Genomic DNA, 23,447 nt, shown 5'->3' with positions numbered 1-23,447 from the left:
CTGGTTGCCAGGCGCAACCAACGCTGTTTGTCCGGGTCTCCGTTGCCATTGCCTCCGATCCGAAGTTAGTTTATAAACATTTCACGTATATGCAGCAAGAGCCACTGTGTTGGCCTGGCCACACAAATGTCCGTGTTGTAAACTTTTATTATTACAGTTTTCCAACGTGTATTTTGTCTGGCGAACAATGTCAGGCAAAAAAAACTGTTTAGAATCCGGCAATATCAGGCAACAAAAACAACATTTTTTTGGTTTATTTCTTTCGTTTTGCCACTAAACTGAAAAGCGTTGTACACGTTCCGTCGCCCCCGGCATGGCCTCAAAGAAGATCGCGCCGGAAAGGCGCCCCTACTGTGATCCCCGGCTGCAGGATGCAAATTATCGCCGGCAACGTACACTCCACCACAAACGTGTCGCAGAGTCGCAAAAGAAAAGCGGCAAAAGACCCCTCAATGATTGTCCCTTCTTCGACTTGAAATATGAATTTGATCAGCTGCCGCTGGATCCAATCAAGGACTTTCTTCTCGAGAAAATCTGTAAGTACTATAAACTTACTATAAAAACATTTTAATAAAGAAATTTCCCTTTTAGCTCACATGCAAAATGATACAATTGTTGGTCGTTGCAATCGAGAGTTTGACTTTCATCTGTATGATCTGGAGAATGTTAAGCAGAAATACGAGGATTGTGATGATGATAGCCTGCGGGAACTTCAGCTGGAGGATATTGTAATGCCTGAACAATTTGAAATGCTGCGGAAAGCCCAGAATCATGCCTACAACTTTGACAACAATGGTGAGTGAGTTAAGCCCAGTGTAAACCAATTGAACAACAATTGCGCATTAGACCTCTTACCTCTGCAAACAGAGGGAAAAGCTTTGGGGAAGGTGCACAACAAATTGCCCAACAACATGTAATGTAATTCAATAAGCAACAGCAAACAAACACAAAAACAACGACTTAACCACAGAAACATAACACTTAATACTTTATTAAATGCGAAAAACATGCACATAGGGCATACCCCCGCCCCAAATGACATGCCCTTTCCCCTTGTGGCAGCTCGTTGCTCACCTGTAAACATAAAAATTTCAAACATTATCCTTTAAACATAAAATTTTATAACCAAAAAATATGCAGAAAAAAAAACAAAACAAAAAAAAAAGTAACCAAAAAACAAATGCGTATGACATTTATTTGAATATCCTTTGGGAATGCACAGGAACAGGCTCCAAGGGAAGGAACTGCAAGGGAAAAACATTTGGCCCTTGTAACATGTTTATCATAGTATTTTATTTAGCATTTACATGGAATATATATAAATTTTTTCCTTTTTTTTTTGCTACCTTTACTCTTAATAAAGGCAAGTATTATTAGCAAATAAACTTAAATGACAAAAATTATTTCATCGTTGCTTATTAACGTATAAATATGTTTTAAAATAAATTGGTATTACTTTGTTAAAATATTCATATTAAATAGTGTTTGAGAAGATCGACTATATACTTTTAAATGTATAGAAATATTTAATAATATTTCAGGAAAATACATCTACCTGTAAATATAATAAGAATTACATTAAAAATAAGTTTTGATTAAGATGCTACGATTAAGAGTCGATTCCAATGTAGGAAATTTAACATATATATTTTTCTGTGATATATAGAAAGTTTTAAAAACTTAGTTAAAGACAACGTGAGTTCAGGAGTGTATTTTAAAGTCGACTACATTTGTTATTTCCATTTAATTTCAACATGTTTGTATTTACTGGGGGACAACGAGAGACTTTGTCGCTGGCTCTGTGATAAAAATGTTTCATTTTACGTATAGTTTTTTAATATTTAATATCAGCTATGGATAGATGTAAATGCAAACAGAGCACGACACCGAGGGTGTATAGTCCCACTCATATATGTATGTATCTATATGTGTGTTTATATATATTTGTATTTTTATGTGTGTATAATATGAGGCATAAAAGTATGTTGTCGATAAACATTAGCATAAAAATGTGACAAACATCATGATAGCAAAAGCCGGGAAACATTTCTGTGGGTGGAGAAAGGACACAGACGAGGTCCATTTGGTAAAATTACCGCTGGGAGATTGGCCAGCGCAGCCTACGGGGGTTTGGGAAACTCAAATGAAAATTAATTTTAGTTTAATCATTTTAAAAGCGAACTTTACTGCATTGACTTTTATTTAAAACAATTTCATGGGCTGCCTTTGAAAAATGTTAAAATAACAAGCAAAACAAATATGTAAAATGCTTGCACACCCACACACACACACCCATACCCACACTCACACAATTACATGCAGACATATCAAGTTCGTGTGCAAATATTAAATGCCATGACATTTTCATTTTTCACATTTTTCGGTTTGCTTTTGCTTGCAGCTTGTCATCAATTTCCCTGGATTGACAGATGGATGGCTGGCGGTAATAAATAAAACTTTATATTTACATAGCGAGCATTATTAAAAATTTGATGCAATCCACCCCCCACCCCCCACCTCCCCTTTAGAGCGACCCAGCGAGCACGAAATTTATGAAATGACCAATCAACTTCTGGATATTTACTGCAAAAGACGTGTACGTATCTTTTATTTTGACTGCGGCACAAGATCTTCACTCTGGACCAACAAACTGAGACGTCAATATGGTCCGCCCTCTGAGCTGATTGGCGCCTATAATTCACCCCAAGCGAGGCATCTGCGTGTGACAACCCTTAACCCGCAGACCAAGAAAAAAAGGTTTCAAGCTGGCGATCATTATGCGCTTAGAACGCCACAAGGTAGAAACTATATAAAATAATGCAATGCCATTTTAAAGAATTTTTATTTTCTTATTTATAGAATGCCGCAATGAGTTGGCGCGTATGGGCAAAATCATTGATAAAATGATTGAACCTATTATAAAGGAGGCTCAGCATAGCACTGATCACGGATTGCTCAAGTATTCCAACGATCCGACCTGCGAAGATCTAAATAACATGGCACGAAAGCGGGTAAGCAGTTATTCTCTAATGAAGTTAATTAAATTATTATAGAAAAGTTGTGATATACTACGAAAAATTAAAATTTTCCATATTATTTATTTTGGTAAGACTGATTATCAAGATCTTATAAAACAACATAGTTATTTCTACTAAAGGTTGATTTTTAGTCGATTCTTATTTATTTAAAATAATCATAATAAATAATTTCTTGGTATATAAAAAATTATTGAAAGTACACAATCTGCAATTTAATTTAAGATATCTAAATTACATCAAAGCTTTCTGTAAAACTCGTTTTTATTTAAGCTTTGTCGCCTACTTAAAACGCTTTATTGTAAAAATTTAAAACTTTTTGGACTTGGATCTTCTTTACATCGTCATAATAATATTGAGATATAATAAATTTTTTTTATTTATTTTAATTCAAGAAAAAGCCCAAGTGCTCTCTCAGTCAGCCTCGCATTCATCGTCGTAACTTTGCTACTAATGAGGATTTTTTAAAGTGCCTCAAGAAAATGGAAGCAACGTATGTATATTTATTTTTTAATTTCATTTAATTTACTTATTTTGTTATCTATCTTTTAGACGCTTTCCTTATATGGCACCTTTGCAGCCTGTGGAACCGGAGGATCAGAAGCTAAAATTGTTGGTGAAATATCAGCGCAAATTGTTGTCAGCTGAGAAGAAGTTTACATTGCCAATACAAAAGCGTTATAAATGCCTGTTACAGAGTGTAAGTAGATAGAATATGTCTTTAATAGGGTTTTCACACTTCTACATCTAAACTAAATTCTCTCTGCAACTCACTTGCAATATATTCTTTAAGGAACTGCAGAGTGCTAAAACATCTGACTTCTTCTCTTTTTACATCTATTACTTGTACTCATAAGTAGTCAGAGAATAAATCTCTTGAATTATGCAACTGACCAACATATGCTAAAATAAAAAGAGAGGACTTACTGATTATTTACAGTGTGTGTTGTGTTGTCGATGCTGCTGACAACTCCCCAAGTCCGAAACATAAAAGCCACATCAAAAATGAGCACCGACAAACATAAATAACTTTTATACCATGGCATCCACCTACACCTCCACCTCCAGCTTCTTGTCCATGTCCGTGTCCAAGTGCGAGTCCAAGCGCAGAGACGGACATAAAAAATGATAATAATAAACTTAATACAAAGTAAATATGTGTGCGTGAGCGTGCGAGTAAATTAAGCTGCGTTGGCTTTTGGCTGGGAGAAACGTGCTTATAAAAATTATATAATTCATAGCTCATAAACATTATGGGGCGGCTGTGGCGTGGCCAAAGCTATGAATAACGTGATTAGTTGTGAAAAAATAAACAAACAAAAAAAAAAAAGATGGAAAGGTGGCGAATTAATGGTGTTTTTTTTTTTTATAGCTCATCCGTTAACAGCTGCACTTTACAGATAAAAGATAACAGATAGAGTTGAAGTTTAAAATAAAGTTAAATATACAGTTACTAATGCCACTACTTTTTATTGTACAGATAAGTGTGCTGCAGCTGGAAACATATCCATCTCGACTCATACGCAAGGCTATAAGGCATATTAATCCACGTTGCAAAATGTTGCAGGATGCCTTCAGATTCATATTGCAGGAAGAGGTAAGTTCCTGTCAACACATTGCCAGCTGGCAACTCATCTCCTACTCCTACTCCAACTTCCACTTCCACTTCATCTCCGACTGCAAACTGGGAGTCGTGAGCGTCAACATTATTAGCAAACTTAACGCGCGCTCAAGAAGTTTTTGGCCCAAAAGTTTGTCAGCAACGAGAACATATTAAACACGCTTCCCGAACGTGAGCACGTCTACAGGTCGTACAGGGTAGGGGGGGGGGGGATAAATGATAGAGAAGGTTCTGGGGGGGTAACTCAGTAGAGACGAGTGTTGATGTTTTGACGTGTGCTCCATAGAAACTTTGGCTTTTTGGATAGAACGCACTGCTCAAGTCAAGCACTTGCCATCAACTGGCAAATCACTGCAGCCAAGTTAATGAGCAACAAGACGACGACAACGACGGAGGGAGGGAAAAGGAGGGGTTGTTGCCAAAAAGTTTGTGCTACCTGCCATGATTCACTGACTAATCAACTCATTACAGAAATATTGGCCTCAACTGCCGCCCGAAGTTATATTAATGGATTATCTATTTGTTGGTGAACGAGCTACAGCCCCCGATGTGGCCATTCTCATCATCGTTTGCCTTATCGATCTGCAGGAGGATTTTCGTTACTTTGTCAAGCGTGCCTTTCTGCGATATCTGCTGCAGTAAGTTTACCCGTAAATTTCAGAACCCAAAAGTAACTACTTTGGATCTAAATTTAATTTAAAAAATCACTGTTAAAATAATATTGTACAGTAAATGGAATTACAACAAAGTTATTACTTTTCCTTTTAATATTTATTTATTTATATTTTTTATTTATTTATTTATTTATTTATGCACGACTAAAAGCATTTGGCAATGAAAAAATTATAAGTATACAAATTAAGTTAAAGATAAAATAAAAATATCAAAGTTCTTCATTTTAATATTTATTTAACTTGTAATTATTATTTTGAACTTATATTTCGTGTTGTTTTACGGAAGTCGAAGTTTTATTTTTTTTTTCGATAAAAATAAGATACTACCAGGTTGTCTTTTTATATATATTTTAAAAATGCCGAAAAAAGATTTATATAAGAATTGTATTAAGAAATAACGTAATACTATGAGTTTTCCTTTTTTATTAAAATATAAAATTATGTTAAGTTAATTTTTAATTATTGTTTTGAAATTATTGAATACATATTAAAAATATAATTTATTTCAAAAGAAATTTTACAAAAAATTATATTTTATTATAATATTTTTTTTTATAAAATTCAATTCTGATCCTGAAAATGTTTAATTCCTGGCCAGATCCAACTTGGAACGCAAGCGCCTACAGCTGGAGGTGGAGCCACCTGATTTTCCCGCATTAACCATCACATCCCCAGTGCCTTGGCGAACTCGTCTATTGCTGTCCAAGAGTCGCATTGGTGAAATGCTAATGACAACTCATCCAACGGTGCAGGCATTGAATCTACTCTGGCATCAACTCTATGGGGATCTGGTGATTGTGGATCTCTCCAAGTTGCTGCTCTCCCAACGACCCTTAGATGCGGACATTGTGCAGACCTTTGTCAAGGAAAGCTGTGCTCAAGTCAGAGACGTAAGTTCTACACAGTTATATATATTATATATATTGCTCAATTTCTAAATGAATCCTCGACAGCTGCTGATCAATGATTGGCTGCCACGTTGTGCGGATTTAATGGACTTGATGCGCAACAGCTGGAAGGATTTGGTGCCCATGTCGGGCAAGTATGGAGGACGCGCAGATACCCTGTTTAAATGCGTTCACTCGTTGATGTCCCGTCATTTAGGCAGTCTGATTAACAAGAGTCTTACGTATCTATTTAAAGTCTTGTGTGGATTCAAGGATGGCAATCAAATAGATAAATATTCCATGTACAATCCAAAGCTAAAACGAAGACCACTGATGGCACTCACTGTATCTGTAGTTGGTGCTCATTTTGATAATGAACCCATTGACTTTGGTCCCGGCATTAGGCCTGATGAAAATATCTATGAATTTGATGCCGACGATGCGGATCCATTTCAAACTGGACCTGCACTTCAGAGTATGGACTATGTAAGCAAAGATATAATTTATGTCTGATAATATAAAGATTTCCTTACTTGATTTATGTTAACAGTTGCCCGATTTCGATGATGTGGCGGTATTTGAAATAGAACATTCCTACAAGCTATATATTTATCCCTATATGACGGAGCTGCCAGCTATTATTAGGGATCTCTTTAAGCTCATTCTAAGGGTTGGCTATGAGATACCACGTCTCGAATATGTCATGTCTGGCGGAGGTAAGTAGAGAACTGCCTTTATATTATATTTAAATTAAAATATTTTGTATTATTTTAGTACCGGAAACTGAAGGATGTCTGCACTATATTGATGAGGATCATGTGGATTTTCTGGCACTCTGCGACAAGGTTGAGGCCATTGTTAGGGTCAATTGGCGTGGTGTGAATGTGTATTTGAAGCCCATCTACAAATATTATTATGGCCTGTTCCAAAAGATGATAATGCCCATGGTCGAAAAGATCTGGACAGATAATACATTGCCGGAATTAGTGGTGCGTATGAAATTACTTCAAAATTATATATATATGTAAAATGTGTAAGTTGAAATGTGTGTGTATGTGTGTATTATTAGGAATAGAAATTTTTGCATCCCTTGTGTTGCATGCCTCGCATTATGACAATGCCTTTGGGCTGTTGCGTTGCCGTCTCGCCTTGAAATGAATTTAATTATTTATTTCGATTTGATTATACGCAATGATGCGTAGAATTAACATAAAATTTCATTATGCAATATTAATAAACTGCTGACAGACAATTTGTCTGACTGTCGTGTCAGACTGTTGCTAAAATTGCCTGGCAATTTCTGTAATTGAACAAGTTATGCGAGTGAAGCCTACATAACAACATCTCGTTCTCTCTTGCGATGTATCTGTATCTGTATCTTTAGCTATACCTGTATCTGTATCTGTATTTGCAACTGTAACTATGCTGCAAGCTTTGTTGTTGCACAGCTGTTGATCGCCTGAATGGAATGGAAAATTCGTTTTGGCATTGTTAATTAAAGTTGGTTCAATTACTAAATTTCATTTGCTGTCGAGTGCACAAAATTTGCCATGTCATTTGGTTCACGTAGTGCATAAAATATTTGGTTAGACAGCTGCACATTAACAACATATATATGTGTATGTATGTGTGGGTATATATGTGTGTCCGAGCACTCTCTCTCAATTAACCCATTCTGACCAGCAGTTTTCAGTTCACATTCATTAAGTTTTATGAAAACGACCGACAATTTTACCAACAATATATTCCCTCCTGCTTGCATCCAATATCGAACTTCCTTTTTTGCGCAATTTATTTAAAATAAAAATTGCTTCCGATTGCGAACGCGTTGCCTGCAATTTTTTCATGCATGTAATGCAAATACACACACACACACACACACACATTTATTTATATATGTATTATATATATAGTTACGGTTTTTTATTAAATGCATATTCATTTATATGCTGCATTTTGCACCCGCTACTTCTCCATTTCTCCATCTGCTCCATCGACAACAGGTTGTTCAGGAATTAATGAAAAAATTGCGCGCCGTCAGCGATACGACCTATTATCTGCGTGATTTCATACCGTTAAATTTGTTCCTGCTGGATAATCGGCATGTTAAAGAATCCTTGCGCATGTACGTGAGGAATATCTACGATTTCATAATTGATTTTTACAGAGCACTCAATCTGAACGAGAATCGCGCGTAAGTACAAGAGCTTTGCTCCTTCCTCTATCCTAGCATCCCCCATCCGTCCCAGTTCGAAAGCCAAATGAATTGCAAGTGCCTTTCATTTAAAGTTTTTGTGCTGACTGCTGACTGCATTGGCAATGCCACTTAATAGATAACTTTTATACTTTTATACTTTTCTCTTCTTTTATTTTGATTATTTTTGCTTATACGGTCTTTGGTTTATTTGTGCCACTTCAGCATCTGTGAGGAGCTCGAGGAGATGTCGATGAAGGCCGGCGAGCGGCCGGAGGAAACTCCAGAGGTGGTCGCCCTGCAAAACTATATAACCGAGTGCCGTGAGATGCGCATATTCGCCATAAAGGATGAAATCAAGCTTGTGCTGAAGCGCGTTGTATTCCTGCTGACACATGCATACCTGACCAGTAAGTGAGCGGGGAAGGGAAACTTTCAGCTGCTTGTGCAGCTGGCAACTGACGCCAACGAGCTGCAGCTTTCGTTTGTTTTACAGAGTTTCCACTGTTTGCCTTTGTGATGTGCGAGTTGTGAGAGCTTGAAGAAAGGTAGAGGGGGAGCAAGTTTAGTATAGAAGAGTGAGCATGCTTAACATAATTAACCTCAACTAACAAGCTGAGTCTACTAATTGGTTTTATAATTACTTGCGGTGAGACACCAAACATTGAGCTGCGCTAAAACCCCGAAAATGCAACTTAATGAGCTTAACAAATTCATGAATGTGTGAAAGTTGCTTTGACAACCGACAAATGCAGACAAAACCTCAGCCCCCAACCCCCTTAGAAAACACACACACACTTCCACACACACATCTGCATTGGCAGACAAGTGCGATTTATCGTCAAGTGTGTGTGTGTGTGTGTATCTTTGAAATAGCTACAATGTGTGCAAGCCATATGACTGTCTCTCTGTCTCTGTGTCCGTCCAGTTGTCTGTGGCTTTTGTCACACCAAATACGACAACCGCATTTACAAAAGCAGGCAGACAAAACTTGTCAGTAAATAGGTAGATAAAGGGAAAGGAGGAGTGTAGAAAGACTGGCAGGATAATACACAAAGATACTCGTACACATAATTAATTAGTTTGCCCGAAAAACGCGCGTAGCCAATTAATTAAGAGTTAAGCACAGTTAATTAAGAGCATGCACGACAGTTTGTACACTCACTTCATCTAGCAACTCTATAAATACATATATATATATATGTATATATCATACATACTTACAGGCGATGAAATTCATCTAAATTCCCGCACATTCATACTACCCGGTGAGTTGGAGGAGGTACTCGATCTGAGTGCTGCACGTTTGTCTGTGGTCCGTGATAATCTGGAGATGGCATTGCGGTAAGTACTATTAAATTTTAATGTTGCAGAATTCTCAACTCATTCCTCATCCAAATACTCAATAGCGAACGACGCCTACAATTCGAGAAGCTCTTGATCCAAGAGAAACGCACCATGGATGGTTTTCGTATACGGGAAATACGCGATGTGCTCACCTTGGAAGAACTCAAGGAGCGTGTGGATACAGTAGATGTACTCTTCAATACGATTGAGGTAAGTGGCATACCTCGACACTAACACTAAAAAAGGCCTGATAAAAACACTGATTTTTGAAATCAAAAAGATCTTATTTCTGTTTCTTAAAAATTTTGCCTAATTTTCAGAAAAAGGTCTCAAAATTGAAAATTTATTTTGAAAAATAAGAGTTTTTGTCCAAAACATGCGTAAAGATCAACCCAAAAAAAAAAATAGTAGTAAAATTTTCATACTTTTCTAAATTTTATAATCCATAATTTAATTTTCTTATAAGCTTGATTTTGAACAGTGTAAAAATAAGAAAACTTAATCTTAAGTAAGATACTTAAAAAGTTAAGAGTCTCTTTAATAAATATTTTTTTAGGCATAAGGAACCATTCATAAATTTAAAACATGTTTAAAAATAAATATTTTTTTTCTATATAAAAATTTTTCCAATATTTTTAAAGTGTGCAGACTTGCGTTGAACTGCAGTCAAAGTTGATATCTTAAATTTGCGTGTGTATTTTTTGCAGAACTTGAGTCGTGAGGCGAAGGCAATTAATGTGGAGGAGGGGCTGCTGCAAATTGATGTCTCCGCCTTTCCGCTGCTGGGCGAAATCATTGAGAAAATGGAACCAATTGAGAAACTATGGAAAACATCGTATGAATTCGAAAAGGATTATCTCATTTGGTAAGCAATGGCAACGCTTAAAACGATTGCAATTATTTCTAGACGTGCAACGTGCAACGTACAACGTGCAACAACAGCAAGGACATGGACTCAGCGCTTGAGTACCTCCTTTGGCTCCTTTGGGCACTTGTCGCAAATGACAAAATATTTGAAATTGAAGTGCCAGACAGACGGCAAGACAAACCGACAGGCAGTCAGTCAGTCAGTCAGTCTGTCAGTCTACTTACCTGCTGGGCATTTGCACTGACATTGCCGTTGGCAAATCCGCAATGCAAATGCCAGCACAAAGTTGACTTGAAGTGCAGCGGAAAATAGCCAGATTTGAGCTGTAGTTGTTGTTGTTGTCCTTCTTGTTGCTTGTTGCACTAGCATGAAAAAAACTTCAACTGGTTTCTGTCTATTTTCCCCACTCGTTTTTCTCCATTTCTATCTGTACTTTTTGTATATTTCTATTTACATCTTTTTGCCAGGATGTTCGAGCGTTTCGAATGCCTTAATGCGGATGGTGTGCGGGAGCAGATCGAGACCATGTTCAAGGTAAGTAGTTGCAAGTAGGAATCGGAATCGGAAGTTGAAGTTGTCATTGCCTGGCGGAAATAAAAACGAGCAGCGAGCTGTGCATCCATGCTGCGTGTATATACGACAGACGGACAGACGTACAGACAGACGGACAGACAGATCTACAGAAGTAGCAAAGTTTTGAGCTGTTGCCGGATCCACTGTTCATGTTGTTGCTCCTGCTGTTCGCTTTTGCCACTGGCCATGCATGTCTGTGCATGTCAGTCCCGTGTCGCCAAGTCAGCTCGTAAGCCAATGTAGCAGCTAAAATGCAACTAAAAACCTCAAGCCGCCTCCGGCCAGCAACAGTAGTAGCCCGGTCGAGCAGAGAAAGAGCTACAAAAAAAAAATGCTGCCAGCCGAAAAGTATGCAACGAAAAAAATTGCCAACATATTTGGCGGTAACTTGGACGGCATTGGGGCAGAAGGAAATGGCTAAAAAAAAAAAAAAAAAAAAAATAGTGCCACAAAGCTCAAAGCGAAAGGCAGTTGAATTGAATTTTTCGGCACAGCTGAAGCGGCAAAGTGGGGACACAGCAAAGCAACAACAAACAATAGTGGCCAACAAAAAAAATAGGAGGAAACCCAAGGAGGATGAAGAACTCCCGTTTAGCCGGCTTAGCAGACAGGGAACTGCATTTAAAGTTGGCTTTAAAAAGCCAACGCACACGCTTGACACTTGACTCATTCTCACTCCCTGTCTTACTCTCTCTCACTCTGTCTCTCTCTCGCTCTCATCACCAGATTATGCACAAGCTGTCGAGGCAGCTGTCCTACAATCCTGTCGCGAAACGTGCCGCAGAACAGATGCGCATTAAAATCGAAAAGTTTCGAGTTTATTTGCCAGTGCTAGACTCGATCTGTCGCCATGGCCTGGAGAAGCGTCACTGGGACAAGGTATCCGAGATACTGGGAAGACAAATCAATCCAAAATTGTATCCCACACTCAAGGACATGATCGATGCGGATATCATGAGCATATTGCCGGAGCTGGAGGAGATTGCGAATGCGGCGGGCAAGGAATACGATCTCAATATGGGATTGAAGAACATGCAATCCGATTGGCGGGATGTCATGTTCGATGTGCTGCAGTATCGTGACTCGGACACACATATCCTTGCTTCCATAGACGATATACAAACACTGCTCGATGATCATATCATGCGAACGCAGGCAATGAAGCGATCTCCGTTTATTGTCGCTCTCGGTTCCAAGGCGGATGATTGGGAGGAGCGTCTCTTGCTCATACAGAACATCATTGATGCCTGGACACAGGTGCAGGTCACCTGGATGTATCTGGAGCCCATTTTCAGCTCGGAGGACATTATGCGACAAATGCCGCTCGAGGGACGCAACTTCAAGGCTGTGGACAAGATCTGGCGACGCATTATGAAGCACACCATAAAGGACAGACATGTAATGGCGGCCACTGAATATCCCAGCATGCTGGAGATCTTCACCAAGGCCATTGAGGATCTGGAGACGGTGCAGAAGGGCTTGAACACGTATCTGGAACAGAAGCGTCTATTTTTCGCTCGCTTCTTCTTCCTGTCCAATGACGAACTGCTGGAGATTCTCTCCGAGACCAAGGATCCAATGCGTGTCCAGCCGCATCTACGCAAATGCTTCGAGGGTGTAAGTATGACAATAAAGGCTTAAAACTAAAATTACCAACTTTCCATTTATTGGGAAATTTTAAATAAATAATTTTAATTTACATTTTCTTCAAAAAAGTTGTGTTTCGAAAAAAATAGTTTCAAGATTTTTAAATTTGTTAAATTTAAAAAATTTTTGAAGAACTGTTTACCAAAAAAAATTATGGTTCAAAATTCAGAAATTCGGTTTGATTAAAAATTAAAGTAATCGATGTATATAAAACTGTTTGTCCTGACTTGCTGACTGATCATTATATATAAACTAATATTTAAAACTAAATATATAAGAAAAGTTGAAAAATTTTCAAAAGTTTAAAGTATTGCCAAATTTATTACCAAAAGAATTCTTTTTGCTTTCATTATCAAGTAAATAATTGCAAATCAATTTCGAAAATATTAAGAAAATGAACTGAAATTTTTGAGATTTACAGCCTTGCTTAAAATATATAATATCAATTGTTGCTAGAGTATAATCTCTTAATCCTTGCAGATTGGCACTTTAACCTTTGATGAAGCCGGGGAAATTACTCAAATGATAAGCGATGAGGATGAACGTGTTGCTCTGGTGCGCAGAATTAATCCTCAAGCGGCCAATGTATGTTTTAAATTTCACATAAATCTGTTGCTATATTAAATTAATCTTCCATTCAGGGCCTGGTTGAGATTTGGCTTAAAGAGGTCGAGTATGTAATGCTGGACAGCGTCAAGGAACAAATGCGCGAGTCCTGGGAGGACTATGCATTGGTCGATCGCATTTCCTGGGTTGTTTCCTGGCCTGGCCAAGTGGTCCTTGGTATTAGCTGCATGGCCTGGACCTATGAGGTAAGCAAATAGCCCGCAATCGTTGGCAACCGCAAAAAACTCTCTCTCAACCACAAAGGCGCTATCCCATGGTGGGTTCAACTGTCCTGCTGTCACAAGACACGACTGACAGTGCGATTAGCTTGGCTTCTGTTCCCTGTTCCCTGTTCCCTGCTTCCTGCTCCCTTCACTCACTGCTCCCACTGCTCCCACTGCTCCCACTGCTCCCCTCTCTCACTGCACCCCGCTGCTCTTTGTGAGCGCAGCTTTTCCTCCTGGGCTTTGACTCTCTCTCTCTGAATGTATTTTTCGTTCGCGTTGCAAAATTGAAAATCATATTTTGCCATTTATTTGCTTGCCCATTGCTGCAGTTCCTGTTGCTGTAGTTTTTCATGCACTTTATATTCCTTTTTTTTGCTTCTTCATTTTCTTCGTCTGCCCCCAGGTGGAGGAGGCCATAGAGAAGAAGGTACTGCCAGCGTACCTGGAAAAGTCCAATGCACAAATTGGCGAACTTGTGCAACTCGTCCGCACGGATCTCCAGGCTGGCGTGAGGATTGCCGTCGAGGCGTTGATTGTGCTGGATGTGCATGGTAAGTAGACAAGACTCGCCTTTGATTGCACTGAGAGTGTTTTTTTCTTTCTCTTAGCTCGCGATGTGGTCAAGTATCTGACGGATATGCGTATAACCAGCACACAGGACTTTGATTGGATGTCACAGTTGCGCTACTATTGGAAAGTCGATGAGAGTGAGTAAAAGCATCAAGTCACTAACTAAATCTCCACTAATCTCCCCGCTTTTGCTGCAGAAAATGAGGACTGGGTGTGTGTTAGTATGGTGGTCACCGATGTCAAATATGGCATGGAATATTTGGGCAATTTACCACGTCTGGTGGTTACGCCTCTAACAGATCGTTGCTATCGGTGGGTAACAAATTATATCTTTATCTCATAAAATACACACACACACACACACACCGCACACACACATGCAAATATTAATTGACAAACATTTTCCAAGCAGCTGAGCCTTCTGCCTTGTCCACAGTGTCTCTTAAAAGTCAACGCTTATTGGAAAAATATTTATTTTATTTCAGTGCATTTTAAATATATTTTCGTTTTCATTTTTCAACAAAATACGCAAAAAAGAGATGAAAACCTTTTTGATGTTTAAGCTGCCTACGACAAACGCAAACAATAACAACAACAACAGCAACAACAAGACGCCAATAATAACAATAATAACAACAACAACAAGACATACAGTAGCAACAGCAGGACATGAACCAGGCTCGTTGGCTGGGCAAGCTGGCAGAAAGGACATTTTAATGGGGTTTCCGATAAAACTTTTATATTAAACAAATAAATCAATGTTGGACAGTTTTTCACACACACACTTACACATGCACACTCCCTTATTCACACACACATGCATAGTTAAAAAAAGAAGAGAAACGAGTGTATAGATATTTGTGAATGGTTATACCGGAAAAGCTAAAAAATATACAGCCAAAGAACGCGAAGCTGGCAGCGCTGCCAATATGATAAAAATATGAACTTGCATAACAAGCACAAAAAAATATGATGAAAATAAAGCTGACTACTGTATGACGAAGCTTAAATACCCTTTAGAAATGTTATTAATAATAATAGAGTTTACTAAAAAATGTTAATGAGATGTTGCCTATGTCCTGTAATATTCTCAAGATGCTTCTTTATGTTTGGAATATACTCAGTTTATTTACATAGGACTTATCCGAATATATTAGTAACATTATTGTATTTAAACTTTTTTTTAAATAATTTGAATTTAAAAATTAAAATTTATAGGATCTTAAGAAATAACCAGAATAGATTTCATATTTATAATTTAATCTTTTGTATATTTAATACTTAATAGCTTAAGACATTACCAAAACTACAGGAAAAGCTATAAAATTTTTTTAATTTATTGTCACTTGTAAACTGATGTCAATGAAAGCTTAAGAAAAATTATGTTTAGCTTTATAACTCACTAAAATCAGGTCAGATCGTGACTGCTTGTATGGCCGCTAATGAGTATATCTACTTTATAGGGCAACAACTACTGTCTCCTGTTCCGTTTTATGCATTACTTCAACTTTATGCACCCATTTAATGGGTGCAGGGTATAAAAGCTGCTTCGTCGTTGTGCCGTGGCAAAAAATGAAACCATAAATGACAATTTTTTTAAGCTGCAACCTCGGAAAATGTGAAAAAATGCAAAATAGATATTAAAAACATGCTTCGGCATGTTGAAGACAACAAACTCAACCCACCACCGTACTAACTGTAAAAGCACTTTTCTAATTCCCGTTTACAGCACTTTGATGGGCGCTTTAAAGTTGTGTTTGGGTGGTGCTCCTGAAGGACCCGCGGGCACTGGCAAAACGGAGACCTGCAAGGACTTGGCCAAGGCTGTGGCCAAAAAGTGTGTGGTCTTCAATTGTTCCGACGGCTTGGACTACAAAGCATTGGGCAAGTTCTTCAAGGTGAGTAAGCTAACACATTTCTGGACACAAATCGCAATGCGATACTTTTCCATTCTGAATATTGCGACGCTCTGTCTGCGGTGACTTCAGCAACATCGCGAATCGATTCGATACAGGCTGCTAATTGATGGTCTAATGTTGGTCAACAACATTAATCAAATAAGGAACCTGTTCCAGGCAGCGGCACGCGCAGCAATGATGACTTTCAGTACTCACAGATACAAAGATACACGAATACAGATACATAGATATATCTCTTGTCCAGACACAACGGAGCCATTCACCATCTGGCACATACAGACAGTGGGACAGTCAGAACGACTGAAATTTATGCAATTCCCTTCTCGACTAACTAATTAGGCAAACTTTGTGAAAGTAACCAGTTGAAGTATATGGTAACTAAGGCACTAACTTATTCTTCTTAAGTCTGCCTATGTTTCACTATCAAAAATCTATGCAAATTTGTATAAGCAGGTCGTTAACCGCTCTCTTTTACACACACACACATACACATTTTAAGTGGGTGATGTAGCTTGAAATTTATGGATATTTCTTTTGGGCTTAAATCGCTTAATTTGCTGGCTAATTGCATAATAGTTTAAAGCCCCGTTCGATATTCTTGATTCATGATTTGTGTGGTTAAGCTGTCGTTAATTTGCATGCGATTTGCAATTAATGACAAACTTTAAATTCGAGTTAAGAACCCGAAAACTTCGATTTAGATTAATGAATTCATTTGAGTGGTAAGCGTGCATTTTATTGCTTTTTATTCAGTTTAAGCTAATCATTTGTATTGTTTTTGTTGTCAGCCAGTGTTTTTTTTTTAGAAAGTAGTTTTAATACTGATAACCACCCACTTCACCTCCCCCTTGAATTGTACGTTCCGTTGTCGGAAGTCGTAAATTTAGCAATACGCAAAATGTCTGCAGTTTGTCAGGCCAAAACAATTTTGCAACAAATAAAATAATTTACAATTGGCAAACAATTTCAACTATTTTGATTTCGATTTATGCCCCGGCCAAGATATGGCAAATATGCATGCAACTGCAACAATAGTTGTCGTTATTGTTGCAACAACAACAACAACAGCAACAGCACATAGTATAAATGAAAATGCCCATAAAATGGCCACAACAATGGGACACAGCTTGCAACAACTTTGGCACAAACAAAAGCCCACATTCAATGGATGTCCAAAACTTCTCAATTTCTCATCGAAATAGAAAAAAGCGCTTAGAGGGCAGGAGGAGGAGGAGGTGGGGGGGCGGTGGTATGGGGTCATGTTGCGCGAGCTTTGTTGCAGCTGCCAACGGCAACAAACCACTTTGATACAGTTCAAAGTATTCAAATGCCACGCGTTTGGCGCAAAGGCAAAGCAATTTTTTTCCTTTTTCTGTGTTGCAACGCGCAGACAAAGTTCTACAAACAACACTCACTCACACACACACAGCACACTCATACCCACGCACAGTGGCGCTAATTGCACAATAGGAACAGTGGCAAGAATAGCAAGAGAAACAACAACAAGGACTTTGAGCTGAAAAACTGTGCGAACGCGCAACAGCATGTAAAACAGCTTTTGAGTGTAGTTGTTGATGCCACATCGATACTTTTGTTATTGTTGTTGTTGCTGTTGTTGTTGCTGCTGCTGTTGTGTATCGAGTTTAGCAGTAGTTGCTGCAAAAACTGATGCTCTGGAAAATGCCTGTGGAAACTCTCGCACATTGATAACAAATTACAGCAAATTGTTTACTTATTTCTTTATTATACCCCATCAGTTTTGAGAGGATGATGAAAAGATAGAGAATATGCTGCTGTTTTCATTAATATTAAAATACGTTTCTAGAAAGATAAACTCTTTTCATCAGGTCGAGTTAATATCTTATTTATAAGGATCTGCATAAAAGCTACAGCTAATTTTTAGACATAACAACAAAAACTGCCAATCTGAAAGTTTTTCTTATGTTAACGAAAGTTTGGCAAAGTTCTCTTAAAATCACATGGCTGTTTTTGGAATATTTGTTTTTAAACAAAATTGTTTTATGAGATTTATAGTTTTTTTTTTATTATTCTTGTTGTTTTTTTTATTTTATTTTAATTTTGGTTATTATTATTATTTTTCTGTTATTTAGTTTTATAGTAAAAACTATGAAACTGAATCCTTGCTTTGTGCTATTAATTGGATTTGTAATAGCATGTTTTAAATTAAATTAAATTTGATAAGAGATTAATACGACTTCAATGTCAGCTGCGTAATAATAAACTTATTTGTTTTCACACAACTGCAACTTTTTTTTGCGCATAACAAACTCATATAAATGCCAATTTTATTTATAAATTTACACAGAAAACATATATGAGCATTGTATAACTTTAAATATTTAGTTTTAATTTCATTTGCTCCTGCTGCTGCTCCTGCTCGTTATTCTCGTTTCACATGTGGCAACAACAATGAATACATAGAAATGTTGTTGTATAATAAGTATGCGCAGCTATCGAAACTCTTTAAAGTGCACTTTTCTGCCACTCTGCCCCAGCGTGTGCCCATTCTGCAGCAACAGCAGTCAGTTGGCATATGTTACGAGTATCCCTTGCTCCATATTGCAAGCTGCCCCCTGTTCTTGCCCCTTTCTGCCAGCGCTTGTACTGTTAGCATAAAGCTGCATATTTATTGCAACATGCAAAAGAAAGCATATCAAAGGGCGCCGTATTGGCCCCTAGTTCACGCTGACCCAATCGCAGCTCGTACGCTCCCGATCTCTCAAAAATAGGGAGAGGGTGAGAATGAGAGAAACCCCTTCAGGGTGCAACCCTGTTTTCCTGGCTCGTCTACATTTGTAAGCCCTGCTGCAATGTTTGTGCCTTTGCCGTTTGTTGAGCAGCGAAACATTGGCAACAACAACTAAACACACACACACACACACACCCACACATATGTACATACAAACCGAACGAAATCGAACCGAAAACAGAACAGAATCCAAAACAGAAGCCGAGCAAACGATGAGAAACTGAAAATAATGTTTATGCTGCTGTTTGCCTTTGCTATTTTTGCCATTTCTCTGCTGGATGCGTTCGTTGTGTTCTGTGTTATTTCCCTTGTTCCTACTCCATATTTTCTTTTCTTCATTTTCTCCCCTTTTATGAATGTTCTTACATTTTTTTGCTCCATTTTTTTTTCTCATTTTTTTTGTTTTCTTACAGGGTCTGGCACAGTCGGGAGCCTGGGCCTGTTTCGATGAGTTCAATCGCATTGAGCTGGAAGTGCTGTCGGTGGTCGCGCAACAGATTCTGACCATACAGCGAGCCATTGGTCGCAAGGTTGTGAAATTCTTTTTCGAGGATACAATGCTCAAACTGGATCCAACTTGTTCCATATTCATAACCATGAATCCTGGGTGAGTGCTGGCAGGCAGAGACGGAGACGGAGACAGAGCCAACTCCAACTTCAACTCCTTCTCCAGCTCCTGCTTCAACTTGTAACAGCAGCTGCGGTTTCACGCAGCTCAACGTTCCCCGCCACCAATTTACTTGCCTCCTCTATTTTTTTCTTCTTTTTAGACCCTGTACTGAAAACGTAGAAAGGGTCTATACACTTGAAAAGAAGAAATGTGCTTTGTGGGTCCCATTAATAATTATGAAAGCCTAGATCTCATAGTTTAAAAAACTAGAAACACCAAACTTGCAATTAATCTGTATGCTCTAAGCAGCTAGTATTTTTTGGAATATTGGAACTTCTCGTTCCGCTCCACTATTAATAAAAACAAAATATTAGAACAATTTTAAAGCTATAACGTTGAAAACTGGCTCAAAGAGCAATCAGAAATAGTTCCAAACTGTTCAGAAAATTTTCCTACGATCGGATAAAAACTTATGGAATTATTGCAGAAAGAAATTTTCGATCCAAAAGATGAAAAAACATTTTTTTGGTTATTTTTTTTTTTTTTTATTGCTATCTATGATATTTTTCAAAATAAGTAAAGGGTCTCTTCCAGTTGGGTTATTTCGACTGTAGCCCTCTCTGTTAGTTTTTCCGTTCTATGTCCAACTCTTTTTGCCGTTGTGCATTTGAAAATGCATTTAGTTACTTTGTAAGCCGACACGGACTATGCCTATGCCACGCCCAGAGGGGGCTAATCGAGAGGATGATAAGGGGAGGGGGGACTGTCAGTGACAGTGCCAGGGTGAGGCTATTAGTTTGCAAAAGAATGGCAGGCCTTTGGGGCATGGTCATGATATTGGTAGTTATTGCGTTATTGGAGATTTTCCACCCATACGGTTAGGGATATTTATTGCTTTGGCATGCATGTGGAACAGCTGCGACAAACATGCGTATTAGGCCTAGTCACTGGCTATTGCAACACGCCCTTCCCCTCCCCTCCCCTTCTGGCTGGTAGTCATAACTGTAACTGAGGCTGTGTCTGAACACTGAGTCGAAAGCCTTTTGCCTGCCATTCAGCAAAGGTCTTAATATCCTTTGGTTAGCAGTTTTTCCTGGCCAACGCAAGTGTTCCCTTTGCTTTTTCTTTCCTTCCCTTTTCCTTTTTTTTTATTTTAGTCCTGCCAATTTGTCACACAGCCAGACGTTTTTAGAAGCACTCACTCATAGTACGTGTTATGACTTCGCTTCCAATTCTGGACTCTTCTTGGTTTAGTATTTATGCCATTAGCACTTGCATTTTGATGTATTTGATTGGTTCAATCGCTTCAAATCTCTTTCTATTTCCAACCCCATCTCTTTCTCTCCATTAACAGTTATGCTGGCCGCACAGAGCTGCCGGACAATCTGAAGGTGCTGTTCCGCACAGTGGCCATGATGGTGCCAGATTATGCGATGATCGGCGAAATCACTCTTTATTCCAATGGCTTCGATATGGCGCGTGTTCTCTCCCAGAAGATCGTGCAGGCTTACAAGCTGTGCTCGGAACAGTTGTCATCCCAATCGCATTACGATTATGGTGGGTATTATCTACGGATAGTTAAATATTTTTCCCAAGATCCAAAGTCAGACCAACTTTAAGCTTCCATAACTTTGTCAAAAATTGTCCGAATTATAGGCGGAATATCATTTTGATCTTGGCTTGGCCTCTTAATTCATTCTGCATTCAAAATTAATTTATTTTGTAAAAAAAATTATTTTCTTCAAAATCATGAGTTTGATGCTAAGGGTCCCCCCTTTGATATTTTGAAAATTGAAAATTTTAAATCTCAAGTTTTCACTTTTAATCAACTCCTTATATCGGAAATAGTATAAAACAACACTTTAAATTTGTTTCTGATACCTTTCAATTTTCTGTAAGAAATCATGCTGAAATTGGACAAAAATTTTGACTTGTAAAGTTGTTAGATTCAAAGTCTGACCAACTTTAAGCTTTCATAACTTTGTCAAGACTGGACAGATTTTCAAGCAGAATGTCCTTTTGATCTTGGTTTGGCCTCTTTATTAATTTTGCATTCAAAATTAATTTATTTTGTAAAAAAACTATTTTCCTCTAGATCATGGGTTCGATGCTAAGGGTCCCCCCTTTGAAATTTGGAAAATTTAAAATTTAAAATCTCAAGTTTTCACTTTTAATCAACTTCAAATCTCGTAAATAGTATAAAACAACACTTTAAAATTGTTTCTGATACCTTTCAATTTTCTGTAAAATATCATGTTAAATTTGACAAAAATTTTGACTTGTAAAGTTGCTAGGTGAAAGGTCTGACCAACTTCCAGCATTCACAACTTTGTCAAAACCAAACCGATTTTCAAACGGAATATCATTTTGATCATAGAGGCCAAACTAATTATTAAATTAAATTGTTGAGTGGTTTGATAACTATTTCAGAGATATTTTATACTTTCTGAATTTTTAATATAACTTCCGTTATATGGAGCAATTACTCGTCAATGTATTTTATTTTTAAATGTCTACTATACAGCTACGTTTGACTGTAGCTGCACTTTTAACATGATTTTGTATTCGTATTTGTTGTAATTCACCTGCAACTGGCTGCTAATAAGGTACAAAAGTAGTCAACAACAGGAGTTTTTCCTCCAACTCTCCACATGTAACTTCAACTTTACGCTTGTTCTGCGTGCTGTGTGGATGTGTGCTTTACTGCATCCTGTATCCTGGTATCCTGAATGCGTTCACTCTCTCTCTCTCTTTCTCTCTCTGTCTCTCTCCGTGTTTTCTTTTCACTTGTTTTCTTTCTTATTTCAAGGCAAAGATATTGCTCGCTTTTACGACATAACATGTCATATGACATTACAACATGTCTGCTCTTTGTATCTGTGTATCTCCGTGTGTGTGTGGGTGTGCGTGTGTGTGTGTGTGTGTGTCCGGCCAATGGCTGCAATTGCAGGCTTCTGGCAGCTGTGCAAGTTTATGTGCAAAGTACATTTGATCAGTATCTTATTTTGAGTTTAAATTGAAAAACTTTCTTGCAAGTTTGCAGCGCTTTTGTGCTGCGTGTGTGAGAGACAAATGCAACACATACACACACACACATACACACACCACTACAAATACAGACACACACGCACATCCCACACACACACACACACACACACACACATCAACAATGTAGTCTGCGTGCTATTTTGCAAAGTAATAATAAAAACTATTTGTACATTTAGTTGCTGCTTATTGTTGCTTATTGTTATTGTTATTGCTGTTGTTGTTGGTTGCATGCCTCGCTGTCCAGTTGTAAACTTTTGCGCATTTTCCACGGCATCTGTAATGAAGCAGCCGTTTAAGGACATGTCCACATGCCACAAAGTCCCTCGCTGAAATGCCTCAGTTTGAACCTGAGCTAAGTTATGCATTCGCCAAAAATGCCGCATAACTGTTAAGCTAATGTCACGCCCCCAAATCCACTGATCCTTTCCCTACTGCTCACTCCTTCTGGACAGGTATGCGAGCCGTGAAATCCGTGCTCTTGGCCTCGGCATCGTTGCGTCGACTTTACGCTGACCTCCCAGAGCCAGAGATTGTTTTGCGCGCCATTGTTGATGTCAATTTGCCAAAATTCCTCGAACAGGATATTTCCCTCTTTATTGGCATCTATATGGATCTCTTTCCAGGCGTCGAGCTGCCCATGGTAAGTCCGTCTAGTACTATATATATATAGAAATTTGTAATAAATATCGGGTGTAATGAGGCGCAAGCGACGCAGTTAAGAACAGCGCAAATTGAAGCTATAACCGGTTGAGATGCCTGATAAAATTACATTACAAAAGGAGTTAACTTTACAGCGGTGCGACTAGTGAATACCCTAAAATAAATGGTAGACATTAAGTCGAAAAAATGGG

General features: G+C 38.2%; 1 protein-coding gene across 1 annotated transcript in view; it reads left to right on the top strand.

Moving 5' to 3' along the window:
• Positions 1 to 216: 216 nt before the first annotated feature.
• The window catches only part of LOC117788382 (dynein heavy chain 3, axonemal), a 41,416-nt gene continuing 18,185 nt past the window's right edge, over positions 217 to 23,447 (top strand). Inside the window, 29 exon segments of the mRNA XM_034627145.1 lie at positions 217 to 536; positions 592 to 795; positions 2,402 to 2,443; positions 2,529 to 2,798; positions 2,860 to 3,018; positions 3,396 to 3,528; positions 3,588 to 3,735; positions 4,516 to 4,632; positions 5,128 to 5,294; positions 5,929 to 6,220; positions 6,284 to 6,703; positions 6,768 to 6,933; positions 6,992 to 7,206; positions 8,221 to 8,411; positions 8,637 to 8,821; positions 9,638 to 9,755; positions 9,821 to 9,968; positions 10,466 to 10,623; positions 11,094 to 11,160; positions 11,926 to 12,816; positions 13,327 to 13,431; positions 13,488 to 13,658; positions 14,083 to 14,230; positions 14,288 to 14,386; positions 14,447 to 14,561; positions 15,979 to 16,147; positions 19,352 to 19,545; positions 20,903 to 21,105; positions 23,049 to 23,236. Coding sequence (XP_034483036.1) covers positions 314 to 536; positions 592 to 795; positions 2,402 to 2,443; positions 2,529 to 2,798; positions 2,860 to 3,018; positions 3,396 to 3,528; positions 3,588 to 3,735; positions 4,516 to 4,632; positions 5,128 to 5,294; positions 5,929 to 6,220; positions 6,284 to 6,703; positions 6,768 to 6,933; positions 6,992 to 7,206; positions 8,221 to 8,411; positions 8,637 to 8,821; positions 9,638 to 9,755; positions 9,821 to 9,968; positions 10,466 to 10,623; positions 11,094 to 11,160; positions 11,926 to 12,816; positions 13,327 to 13,431; positions 13,488 to 13,658; positions 14,083 to 14,230; positions 14,288 to 14,386; positions 14,447 to 14,561; positions 15,979 to 16,147; positions 19,352 to 19,545; positions 20,903 to 21,105; positions 23,049 to 23,236 — 5,706 coding nt within the window. The 5' untranslated portion in view covers positions 217 to 313.

The sequence above is a fragment of the Drosophila innubila genome, assembly GCF_004354385.1.
Source record: "Drosophila innubila isolate TH190305 chromosome 3L unlocalized genomic scaffold, UK_Dinn_1.0 0_D_3L, whole genome shotgun sequence".
NCBI classification, from domain to species: domain Eukaryota; kingdom Metazoa; phylum Arthropoda; class Insecta; order Diptera; family Drosophilidae; genus Drosophila; species Drosophila innubila.
This window is presented reverse-complemented; position numbering and strand designations above follow the sequence as displayed.